Source organism: Hoplias malabaricus, chromosome 12, assembly GCF_029633855.1.
Source record: "Hoplias malabaricus isolate fHopMal1 chromosome 12, fHopMal1.hap1, whole genome shotgun sequence".
NCBI classification, from domain to species: Eukaryota; Metazoa; Chordata; class Actinopteri; order Characiformes; family Erythrinidae; genus Hoplias; species Hoplias malabaricus.
Genome location: NC_089811.1, coordinates 36,096,496 through 36,109,585, shown reverse-complemented (window position 1 = coordinate 36,109,585; position 13,090 = coordinate 36,096,496). Strand labels below are relative to the sequence as shown.

General features: G+C 43.0%; 1 protein-coding gene across 1 annotated transcript in view; it reads left to right on the top strand.

The window, feature by feature from the left end:
* pard3bb (par-3 family cell polarity regulator beta b) overlaps nucleotides 1-13,090 on the top strand; it is a 309,049-nt gene that overhangs the window by 188,766 nt on the left and 107,193 nt on the right. Inside the window, exons 17-18 of the mRNA XM_066685934.1 lie at nucleotides 1,213-1,422; nucleotides 8,731-8,956. Coding sequence (XP_066542031.1) covers nucleotides 1,213-1,422; nucleotides 8,731-8,956 — 436 coding nt within the window. The remainder of the gene's footprint in view (nucleotides 1-1,212; nucleotides 1,423-8,730; nucleotides 8,957-13,090) is intronic.

The window sequence follows — 13,090 nt, the reverse complement described above, 5'->3', positions numbered from 1 at the left end:
AGCCTGATCACGTGCTAAATTGTAACATTTATAATGATTCACAATTGGAAACTCCGAGAATTTACAGTGCAATAAACAATATACAAGACTCATAGTGTAATCCAGTCAGCTTTTACCGATATGATACGATACAGTGGACCATTTTTACTCTCTAGCACTGCACTACTTTGCTCTTGTTGTTGTCAGACATTATTTAGCTGACAACACGACAGAAAATGTTGCAAGTAAATTTCTGAAAAACTAATGAAAGAAAAATGCATGGTCTTTATCTACACTCTACCATTTCCTAAGAGATAGGTGCTTTCAGTCCTGCAGTGTTACTGAGGTGTGTGCAGAACGCGGTGAAGCTGGACTCTGCTCCTCATCCGCTCTGGCTGACCATGGCCACTCAGATTAGACTGATCCCACTTCCTTTTTCATTTAAATAGCCATTAGGCAAACAAAGAGGTCCGGTGCAGGCTGATTGGAATTCCAACAGGGCGTGGTGCCTGTCGATAAGCTGATTCCCTCACTGCTGCATGCACCGTGGGTGCGGCAGTGCTTTAGCTAATGATTTTGGGCTCAGGAGATGTAAAGCAAGGAGGGGGAGGACAGAAAGAAACACAGAGTTGGAGGAATAGAGAGGTGGAGGGGTGGTCTTGATGTATGGAGTTGCTGTTCTCTGCCTCAGCCCCCTCATTCATCACTCCCTGCAGAGGCATGTGTTTAAAAACTCATTTTCATAAGAGCTGGACAGTACTGAGGCAGATGGAGTTAACCCGGTGTATTTCATTGTCAACACCCCCCCACCCCCACCCCACCCCCCACGTGTACCCAAACACAGTCTTAAGTTACACACTTAAACTCTCACACTCTACATAGACACCAGTATCACTGCAGTGCTTATTAACTTTTAACTTTGTCATTAACCTGATGTGCCGCAGGGAAATGCTTTAGCTATTGACCCAGCATCCTTAATCAGCATGTGGAATGAGAGACAAATGTGTTTGTCTTTGTGATTATAAGAATAAATAAAGGAAAGTTAAACAAAGGTAAGGTCTGATAGGAACAGGGCTGTATCCTGGTGATCCGGCACCCTGTGCTATTTGAAAGTTGTGATGTGTTTTCAACACTGTAATTGTGTTTAATTTATGTTTCACATCAACCAACAAACAAACAAACGAATAAATAACTGAAAAGAAACTAACTGCAATTCATTCTCCTCTTGGCTAGTGTTCTCTGGTGTGGAGCTGGGTCCGACGTTGGGCCTGAAGAAGTCCAGTTCTCTGGAGAGTCTGCAGACAGCTGTGACTGAGGCCCAAAAGAATGACCTGCTGCCCTTCCACAGGCCCCGCCCACATATGGTGAGGGGCCGCGGCTGCAACGAAAGCTTCCGTGCTGCCATTGATAAATCTTATGACGGTCCACCTGAGGATGATGATGGTAAGCTTCCTTTATTAAGTCAAGAGAAGTGACCTCAATAGCTTTAACAAACACAGTGTTGCTATTAAAACTTCATGGTGCAACAAACAGCAAGAGCAACTTACACATGAACTGTTCAGAATTTAAAATGAATATGCACAACACTAATTAGAGAGGACAACAAAATGGTAGTAGAAGGGATGAGTAGAAGAAAAGGTGTAAAATAATGTGGTAAGGGAAAATAACGTGCAAGTGTTCAGTGAGTGGGAATTCAATTAAATGGAACATATTTTGGTGAAAGTACCAAAGTGATCAAACACTACAGCCCTGTTCAGAACGACCAGTTACAGCGCCTGTTCCTTGAGATGACAATTAGCCACACCCAGCTCACAGCAAAGCAGGAGGCGTAAAGCAAGGCACACAAACTCTTTTTCAGCTGTTGTATCTTCCTTTTCCGATCTCATTTGTCTCCTTGTATCTCCGTGTTTTACCCAGTGTTTGCGCTCTCACGAAGCAGGTCCTGCGCTATGCTACGACTGAAGATACTCAGATGAGGGTGTAATACAATTTTGAAGTCTCCACATTTTGAAGTCTCTCTTATTTTCTGACTTGCAGCCCACAAGAAATGAACGGGGTTGACTTATTTCACAGTCTGTGGGTTGGTTGACACTCCAGATACCTACATTAATGTAAAAGATTTTGTAATATGAATTTTATCTGAACATTTCTAGATGTAAGGCACCTCCTGGACCTGGCTTGTAACTCACCCCTTCATTTATTTCTTTGCATTCATGGTGTATTTATATCATTTATATATTTCTGAGTCTTTGTTCACATTACACACCTTATGTCTATTTCGCTTTACTGCTCTGACCCAGTGGTCTACTGTGATGATAAACCATTTTTGAGACACTGTAATTAGTCTGTAGTAGTGTAGATTCACATCTGCAGTCACAGATAGGACAGGTGTTTTTTGTGTATTGCCCTGCTTTGTCTTTTCTAACCCCTTGCATCAGTTATATATTCTGAACTGTTCCTCATTTCTTGTCTGTATTTATAGGCCTTGTCTGCCCCTTGTATGTCATGGGATATTACTGTTAACTCACAATACTTCTTGCTCAGTTATATCCCCTGCTCTGTGTGTAATAGTTCATCTTTATGGGTATATTTATTCTCTATGTACCTAAGTGATGTCAGCATCAGTATGCACAGAGAGGTGTGATTGGGGGGGTTGCAAACAGAATGCAACTAGCAGAATCATGAGAGTGAGGCCAGATTTAGCTTATTGAATGTATGAGAGTCTAGGTCAACTTGTCTGTGGCTGAGAATGTCCGTGGACATGAGTGGGGCTCGTTCACACAATCCCAGAACCCTGGAGCCACCAAGCAGCAGCAGTGGAGACAGGCTTCAATGGTCAAAGACATCTGCAGCTAGCAACAGTGATTACAAGCCACCAGCCTCCGGACAGGCTCCCTCAGTCAACATTAGCATTGGTGTTAGTAACTGTTAGCTGCCAAACAGCAGAAATGTGCTCCTATTGCAGCAGCCAGCAGTAGGGTAAGCACACCGCCAGCCAAGCAGATAACGAGCTCCCTCAGTCGATACTAGCAGAAGTGATTGCAAGTTAGCGACAATAACAGGCTCTCTCAGTCGACAGAAGTGGTGATGTCAAGGAGGTAGCTGCTGAACAGGCATTTTTGATAGCACTGAAAAGCGACAAAAAAAACCAAAAAACTGGCTCTCCAATCATTTGTCACAGAATGCTGCAGCAAAGGAAGCAAACAGGCCACATGTTTTCATAGAACTTTTATTGAAAGTTGGAAAACGAAAGAAAAAAAACAACAAAGTAAGACACTGGAAGAAGTAGCAGTCAAACCAATTTTACTCCAAAAACCTGCAAAAATTGTCCAGATGTTGACCAGATATTTCCAAAACTATTCACGCAATTATATGACCGTTATCATGCTAGTCAGAGGGCGATGTATAGAATGTGTGTCCTAGGATTTAAGATCACATATAAAATCTTGCTTGGCATAAATCTCATTGGAAAAGAGCCAGTTCTTTTGTTCACAAAACTCCAATCAGATCTCCTTCAAAGTGAATTTAAAGTGAAAGTAGCTTTGCTTGTATTTTTGTGCCTAACTACAATACATTTCCATTTTTCTTTGTAACATGCAATTATCTCCACAGTTGTGACTTGACGCCAAAGCTAGAGCTTGCTGGACTGTAGCCATGCCGTCACGTGGCGCTTTGTCATCTTATTGCTGCTTTGTGCTCCATTCTGCTTTGCTTCTCTCTGCTGTGCTGTGTATTGATGTGTGTTGCTGTGTGCTCTCTGTGCTGTGTTGTGTGTTGCTGTGCTGTAGCGTGTGTCAGTGGGGGAGAGGAATGGGGAGTAAAATGAACGTCTTTGTCCCTGTCATGTGCTTCCTGTTTCCTAACACCAGTTTAATTGGCCATCCTGTGAGAGCGGATAGAGCACAGACAGAGAGAGAGGGAGAGGAGTGTGACAGAACAGAGATGTTGCTCATTATGGTCAGTGTGAAACAGGCAGGCACTGACAGACACAGCACAGCTGAGGAACACCAGCCTTAAACCACACACACACACACTTAAGCATAGTACCACAATGCAATCACATGCCACCCTTTCAGGCACCTTTCCTTACGGTTCCGTGTGAGCCTATGAGCTTCTATAGACTAGAAACACTAGATTAGAGATAATATACACTATACGCCTGAAAGTATCTTCACTCCAGTTCCAATCAGAGCTTTTACGGTACATCCTTTTCATAATGTGCATCAAAAAGCACTGCCAGAAGAGCCTTCCCAGTGCCAAGCTTTATCTGGAGGAGTGTAAACCCCCAGCATGCGATTGGTCTGTGGAGCAAGGGAACTGCGCTATTCTGAGTTCTTTATATTTGTCAACAAATCATGTATGCTTTTATGGCTGAATGGAGTCAAATCTTCACAGCAAGACCTCTACATTAAAAGTAAAGCATTCTTAAAAATGTACAAGCTACAAAACATTTATGACAATTCGTGTCCCAACGTGAGAGTGCTCACGCAGGGTCAGTTTTACCTTTAAAGCCCCGTTGTGGCCAGCGTGCCCAGGTTTGCGATGAGAAACAAATCTTTATACACTCTTGGTTTTTACCGTGCTGCTTCAGTTGACCTAATTATGAGTGCGTATCTTCAAAACAAACTTTCAGAATTAGCTTTCTCATTAACACAAATTATCAGCTAGCTTCCTTTTTTTTTTCCTCCTCTTTTCTCTTGTTGACGATGCATTCAGTGCGAACACAGCTGGTGTTTACCGAGATGTGGAGATGGTTGGAGATCATTCGCACACGTTTTACAGACACAAACTCGCATACAAACGTGGCACACATACACACTCGGGGTAAGACAACAGCAGTGAGAGGGACAGTAATTAGGCACATAGTGTTTCTCGCACATCTCATTACCATCAGTGCTATGGGCTGCTAATCTTTCCGTGTCCAGGGAACAAGGCTATAAATCCATGCTCCGGCCTCTGTGTGTGTGTCGGTGCTTGTGTGTGCATCTGCACATCTACAGCTATGACTGAGCTGTCCTTCCAGCCTCAATCAATAGTGTCTTGTTGAGGCAGCTTTACTGGGGACCTTACACCTGTTGTGGTGGTTATCTTTTTGTACACACACACACAAATGATGGTTCCACAATGGTTGTTTAGTAAAGAAAGTGGTTCTATGTAGAAGAACATTTTGTATGATTAAGGGGTTCTTGTGTTCTCCCTGTGTCTGCATGGGTTTCCTCTGGGTGCTCCGGTTTCCTCCCACAGTCCAAAAACACACGTTGGTAGGTGGATTGGCGACTCAAAAGTGTCCGTAAGTGTGAGTGTGTGAGTGTGTGTTGCCCTGTGAAGGACTGGCGCCCCCTCCAGGGTGTATTCCCACCTTGCGCCCAATGATTCCAGGTAGGCTCTGGACCCACCGTGACCCTGAACTGGATAAGGGTTACAGATAATGAATGAATGAATGAATAAGGGGTTCTTTGCATTGTCAAGTCATTGTTTTTTGCTGTAACAGGTTTGACATCGTAACAACAGAAGAGCTATTTTTGGTGCCATATAGACCCCACAGCACATTTTCTATTAGGGTTCTATATACAGCCATTTTCTTTAATAAACAACCCTTGTAGAACCATCATTTTTAAGCGTGTAGTTGAGTCTGAGGTTGGTTGTCACTGCTCTTAGGTCAACTCAGTCCTAGCTGTGTCCAGAATTGTTGTACACAGCCTCAGTTGACTGCTGCCGTGACACACCGCTTCAAATTGTGCAGGCATTGTTTTCTGGCATTGCAGTTTTCAGTTTCCAGCCCGTGACGTCAGTCTGCGCAAACCACGGTCATATAATTACAGTATATTACATCAACAGAGTTTTAGTAATAATTGTGCAACTGGAATGCAATAATTATCACAGACGTGATATACACATGCAAAACAAGCCAATTCACCCTCCCACCCCCTCAGTGTTCTCACAGTCACTTTTTACTGCCTGTGACTTGAGCCAGCACGTGTGCGGTGCAGGAGTCCATGGGCGTTTCATTGTGATTGACTTGCCGCAATATACAGAGGAAAGAACAGTTCATAACAGACGACTGTACATGCCCCAAAAGCTCTTAATAATCCACCTTCCGTTTAGCCTTAAAAATAAAAAAAAGCTCATCATGCAGCATACATCAGTATGGATAGCAAATAAAAGAAGAATTAAGGGCAGGATTTAGTTTGCTTTGAAAAGCCTTCCATTGGATCCCTTTGAACTCGTCGCGGCTCAATTACAGCTTTGATATATCAGCGCGTTCTGACGGCAGGTAATACTCTCCGAGTGCTGTTGTCAAAGTGCTTCGACTTTCCTTCTCTTTATTTGAGAGGTTTTTATGTGTTGTGTTGCGGGAATTATAACCCAAAAGATCCCCCACCCTTCTTTCTCGCCTTCCTTTCTGTTTGTCCTCTCCTCTCTAGCTCTCTTTCTCCCTCTGTGTTTCTCTGTCGGTCTCGGCGCATGCTTGTTGCTCTCTCTCGCTGTGCTGTGCTGGATTAATAGGCAGGCAGTGCGCGGATGGGAACAAAAGCGAGTTGGGATGCGTGATGGTGCGCGGCGAGCTCTGAAGCGGTCCTTTGAGGATGCGCTGTGTTTATGAATAATGCTGCCGCTCGTTTTTTTTTTTTTTTCTTTTTCTTTCCACAGCCATTCCCACTTCCATAAGGATTTACGCGGTTGTTCCGCGTTTGTTTATGCCGCGCGTGGGCCGCAGGGAAGCGGATGTTGCCTCCACTATGGCCTTCGATAGAGCCCCCGTAGAACTGGCTTGCCCTCGAACCCAGCAGTCTATGCATCTGCCTCTGTGTGAGAGAGAGCATGTGTGTGTGTGTGTGTGTGTGTGTGTGTATGTATGTATTAGTGCTGCAGCTCAGTGGGGAAGACGTTTTTGGGCTGTTGTGTTTCTGATTTATCTCTTGCATTCAGACAGCAAAAGTATTGCGCTACTTTAAACTCTATTCCACACAGACTGAGAAAAACAGAAGCCAGCTTTAACAGACGAGAAACAGTAGCAATTCATCATTAGTTTTCAGCTCATTTACTTATGTACAACTTGGGTTTGCAGAGCTTCATAACTCATACTAGAAATCACTGGATGACAGCGGGGCAGTAGAAGGAAAGAATTCCAGTCTGTGTTTTGGATACTTACGGCTGCACAATTCTTAATTCAACGGCAATCTCAGTTTGTTTGTTTAACAGAATCACGCGGAAGGTTTCATGTGTTTAATGATGTATTAATTCACTAGTTTTATGTGAATGTATGAAAAAAGACAAAGAAAAACAAGGGCTCCTTGGGCAGCGCTAATAGAAAGGTGTTTTAGAGGATTGCTGTGGGTCTTTGAGGAAACAGGAAATTAATAAATAATAAAACTTAAAGTTAAAAAAGGCAATTCTGTACAAAATTTGCTGAGTCATCAGTCATCAGAAATATATGAATATATACAGGGGTTGGACAGTAAAACTGAAACATCTGTCATTGTAGTGTGGGAGGTTTCACGGCTAAATTGGAGCAGCCTGGTGGCCAATCTTCATTAACTGCACATTGCACCAGTAAGACCATGTGCATCCAATGGTTCAAACACTGTGTCCTGAAGGCGGTGCCGTGTATCAGGACGACAACGCACCAATACACACAGCAAGACTGGTGAAAGATTGGTTTGATGAACATGAAAGTGAAGTTGAACATCTCCCATGGCCTGCACAGTCACCAGATCTAAATATTATTGAGCCACTTTGGGGTGTTTTGGAGGAGCGAGTCAGGAAACGTTTTCCTCCACCAGCACCACGTAGCGACCTGGCCACTATCCTGCAAGAAGAATGGCTTCAAATCCCTCTGACCACTGTGCAGGACTTGTGTATGTCATTCCCAAGACGAACTGACGCTGTATCGGCTGCAAAAGGAGGCCCTACACCACACTAATAAATTATTGTGGTCTAAAACCAGGTGTTTCAATTTCATTGTCCAACCCCTGTACATTCACTCACACACGGTTGACACTGCTAACAGATAGATATGTAAATCGGTCTTATAGGTTTTTGCATTTGCTTTCATTTTCGCGTTTTAATTAATCTATCTACTCATCATCTGACCCATTTGTCAAAGGACATTGACATTGTTGCTGCCTATCTGTGCCCAACCCAAGAGTGGTCAGTACATGAGGGGTTAATTGCTGTGTTCAAGGACACAGTGACACAGATCAGTCCTGAGATGTAGTCACGTCGCTTCTAGTTGTTGCCTCTTATTACAGTAATCATTCATTGAGCTAGTTTGGTGGTGTTCGCTAAACTGAGACGTTAACCCCATAATTAGGATGATAATCTTAAGAAAAATCGTATTGTAGCACCCCCTTCAGTTTCTCGTATCTTTCACCGTTTCTTTAAGAGTTGCTTTGTACTTTCTCCTTAACAGAATGTTTTGTAAAGAGAAGTTCATGATTAACTATAGACCAATAAAAACACTGTTTATTGCCTCCACTTTCATCCTCCTTTTTTCCAACATATAAAGCTCTTCTACGGGTCGTTTACCTTCTTTATTCTGAATTCAAATTTGTCAAAACGCCTATCAAAACTGCGTATGAATAAAGGATAATACGCTGAAGGATAGTCATCAGGTAAACAAAGTTTGTCAGCCACGGTGAGTTGGCTTTAGGATGCTAGAAAAGTAAGCTTTTACGTGTTTGAGATATATCCACACATCGATGTGTCTGTATGTGACTCCATCCCCATTGTTTCTTTCTCTGGGAGCAGACGAAGGCTCTGAGGCGAGCTCAGGACGGGACACTCCGGCCAGCGGCTCCTCGCGCCAGGGCCTCGGGGAAACTGAGGAGAGTAAGAAGGACAAGAAGAAGAAAGTCAAAGGGAAAAAGAAGGACAAGTTGAAAAGCAAAGGGAAGGACAAGGAGAAGAAGAAAGTCGAGGAAGCCACTGAAGAGTCGGATAAGAAGACAAAGAAGAAGGGATTTGGACTGCTGAGGTACTTCATTTCTCTCTTTTCTCAATACTACTTTCTCTATCTCTCTCTCTCTCTTTCAGTGACAGAAGGCTGATGGTTGTTTTTGCACATCGCTTGACATGAGTGGGTAAGCGAGACGAGAAGCTGTGTTGTTTTGCTGGCCGCGGAGAGGTCGTTGTTTGATGGAATGTTAGTGGAGTTTGTTTCAGGGCACACAGCAGGTTTGAGCCTATGGCAAATATTACTGGGCACAAATTAAAGCGAATAGGGCTGTGTTTGGAGGGGTGGGTGTTCGAGGGCTGACTACAGCTGTGGTTAAATGAAGCAGTCGGCCCTCTCCTCCATATGGTGTGTGTGTTTGTGCGTCAGAGTGACTCTGTCCCTTCCCCACGTCCGCTGCCAGGTCAAATCCCCATCTCGCTGGGCACGGGTGACAACACCTGCCTGCACGGCCATTGCTCACCCATGCCGTTTTAGAGGAGGGTGGAACTTCGTACTGCGCTGCTGTAGAGGACACGCCGCATGACCGACTCAGCAAATCAGAGTGCAGGCATCCCAGCAGGCTCCACCTAACGGCCAATTAAGTTTTTAATTGTTTTAATTTGGCTGGCTGCTGGGAGAGCCGAGCAGCACCGCCGTACACAGCGCCACTGCCACAGCACACACTGTGCACTCCAGCAGACAGCTCCAGACCCAAGAAAGTGAAGAATATGAGCTTATAACAGAGTGTGAAAAGCCATTTTGGTGGGTTTATGAAACTCTAATATACACATTTTCCCATCGTACTCCGGATGTAGATCAGACTAGAGAGGAGTTCCAGACACTGGCTTCAAACCTATAGTAGTATCTCTTATAAAGCTTAATACAGCTCAATTTCTAGCTCATTTCACACAGTAATTGTTAATAATAAGAAAATAATTTCTTAGGTTTCAATGGAATAAACTCCAATGCAGTCTTCACTGTCAATCAATTAAAAGAAATTAAGAAATTAATGGATATAGAAATGCAAAATAAAGAATGCAATTATGTTATATTAGTACTGACAATTAAAAAAATGTAATCACAACAATGAAATTAAAAATGCTGGTAAGGAAATAAATGTTAAGTGTGATTTGGCTGGAGGAGAGTGTTCTTTGTTACTTTATTATCTCAGTGTAGTTTTTAACTATTGAATTCGATGCTCTTAATTGGCCATGAGAGCTTTAGCTCCAGACACAGACGTTTTAATAGAGAAATTTAGCGCATGGCTAATACATATTTCAGCCGTAATAAAATGTAATCTACCTTCTGAACTCAACAGTAGCGATGCTATATTTACATCGCTACATATCGCTACGTAATATGTCACTGGGATCGGTGAAATGAGAGAATTATGGGAGCAAGTTGTGGCCAAATTTGATATAACGATTATTTATCGTCAGAATAAAATTGATGTGTTAAATTCCCACAGGCATTTAGCACTAATTTTTACACTTAGTTAGCGTTTAGCTAATATTAAACATAATACCAGTCACAATATATCTACAGAATGGCATCGTTTGAGTTTACACATGGACGTTTTGGAATTAAGAGTAGTGTTTAGAGACACTTTTACCTCAATCAACACAATAACAGATATGGAAAGCTACAGGGGTTAGACAATGAAAGTGAAACACCTGTCATTTTAGTGTGGGAGGTGAGAGAGAGAGCGAGAGCGAGAGCTTAGCTTGGTTCTCCAGGAAACCTGCTCTGCTCTATCTGCAAATTCCAGCCTCCTGTGTGTGGTGTGGAACACATGGCTTTGCAGAAAGTTTTTTTTTTTCCAGCTCAGTTCAGCTTGTGTCTTTCTCAAGGTGAACTGTCACTACTCATCAGACAACGTGGGCTGTGCTAGAGCCTTCGCCCAGGCTAATCCGACTTAGTCTGACTTGGTCTCTCTCCCCATCTCGTCCCCCTTTTTTCCCTTTTGTGCCATATCTCTCTGTCTCTCACACATTCTCTCTCTCTCTCTCTCTCTCTCTCTCTCTCTCTCTCTCTTTCTTTTTCTTCCTTCTTCTGTATTTCTCTCTCTTTCCCTTTCCACTCCCCTTTCATGCTTCATCCCTCTGTCCTAGCCCCCCCCCCCCCCCAAATGTGTCTAACTCTTCCATCTCTGCGCAGTCATTCTAATGTGGCCTGTTGTTCTGAGGAGATAAGCAGTCCAGCATTGCCCTGTCGGTGCTTGATGGGCTGAAGGATGTAAAGGTTACTGGAAAAAGTGTGTGTGTTTTATAGGAGCGGTAATTGCAATGAGACAGGGAATAGGGATTAGAGGTTTGGGGGGCTGATAGGTGGGATGAGGTGGGAGGTGTCAGGGAAGACAGCACAGACTGAAGTTGCCTTTGCTCAGTGCTAACATGTTTAAAGGTGTACTCCAGTCTATTGTGTGTGTTACTTATCACATTGTGTCCTTCACTTATATCACCTTCACAGAATTCAGTGTTTCGTATTGTTATCTTTAAAGTTCTTACATTACCCAGCATTCATTATGTAAATACAGCAACCAGCCACTGTGCTGTAAATGAGTGCTGATTGTTAGACAAGCCTCTTACCCATGAGCTCATAAATACAACTAAGCTAATGTTGTTGTTTTTAAATGTGAAGAAAGCCAATTCTCTTTATTAGGCACAAACTATTCTGTCAGTTTTAATCTTTATCTGAAGATATATGGCTGCAGTATGATATTCATAACATTAACTTTGGCTCTCTGGCCTCCTTATATTCATTAGTTCACAAACATAAATAAAATTAAAATTCAATTAAAGCCAAAAAGGGCGGCACAGTGGCGCAGTCACATGGCTCCAGGGACCTGGAGGTTGTGGGTTCAAGTCCCGCTCCGGGTGACTGTCTGTGAGGAGTGTGGTGTGTTCTCCCTGTGTCTGCGTGGGTTTCCTCCGGGTGACTGTCTGTGAGGAGTGTGGTGTGTTCTCCCTGTGTCTGCGTGGGTTTCCTCCGGGTGACTGTCTGTGAGGAGTGTCGTGTGTTCTCTCTCTGTGTCTGTGTGGGTTTCCATCGGGTGCTCTGGTTTCCTCCCACAGTCCAAAAACACGTTGGGAGGTGGATTGGTGACTTAAAAGTGTCCATAGGCATGTGTGTGTGTGTGTGTGTGTTGCCCTGTGAAGGACTGGCGCCCCCTCCAGGTTGTATTCCCACCTTGTACCCAAGTTACAGATAATGAGTGAATGAATTAAAGCCAATAAAAGCAGCCTTGGAATGCATTGGAAAGCTCTAATAGTTAGAAATAAGTATAGAACAGTATCATACCTCATAAAATAATTTCATATTTTATAGTGAATCCTCCAGTGCTTCCCCACGCCTAGTAATTATTTTTATATGGTATGTCAAAAAAAGTAACTGTTTTACTGGTTTAAAAGTCTGCTCTGAGATCATCCCAGTCTCTGTGGGAAGTGGGTGGAAAAAGAAGTATAAAGAAAAAAAGACTATGTCTGCTCCTTATTTGTGGTCTCTGGCCATCACTGAGATTACACAGCACTCCAAAGGACCAAAATTATGATTTAGTTTTTAATTTTATAGCTGGCAATAAATACACTACTCATCACTGTGTTTTTATAGAAAACGGCGATGACCTGTTTTCTGTGTTCTGAAGAAGAGACCACTGCAGATAATTTATGAGGCAATTCTCAATAAACTGCCTTCATATTTTACCCCTCTATTACACTGGAAGGTCAGCGCCTACAATGCACCGACAACACAGCCGCATGTGTTCGATATACATCAGGCTCACGCTGACACTGGAAGGACTGGCTCCACGTTCCTGGAACTAAAGAGCACCTTGGAACTGTATGCACTTATTAGACACGAAGTTCCCTGCCTAAAAATTTTGACCTTTTATATTCATACTGTTGCAAATGCAATCACATGATTATGATGGAATAGTGATCGCTGAAGTCTGCGCTTGTGAGGCTTCCACTTAAAAGATTGTAGACATTTTATAATCAAATGTTTCATTTAAAATCAAGTTTGTACTGGTTTGATAAGGCCGTGGATAGAGTGTTGCTGTGAAGATCTGCTTGTATGCGGCCCCACAAACATACATGTGGTAAAGTACTCGTATTAATTAATTATTTATTAATTAATAATGTAATTATTCTTGTGGTACTGGATGATCTGTCCCTC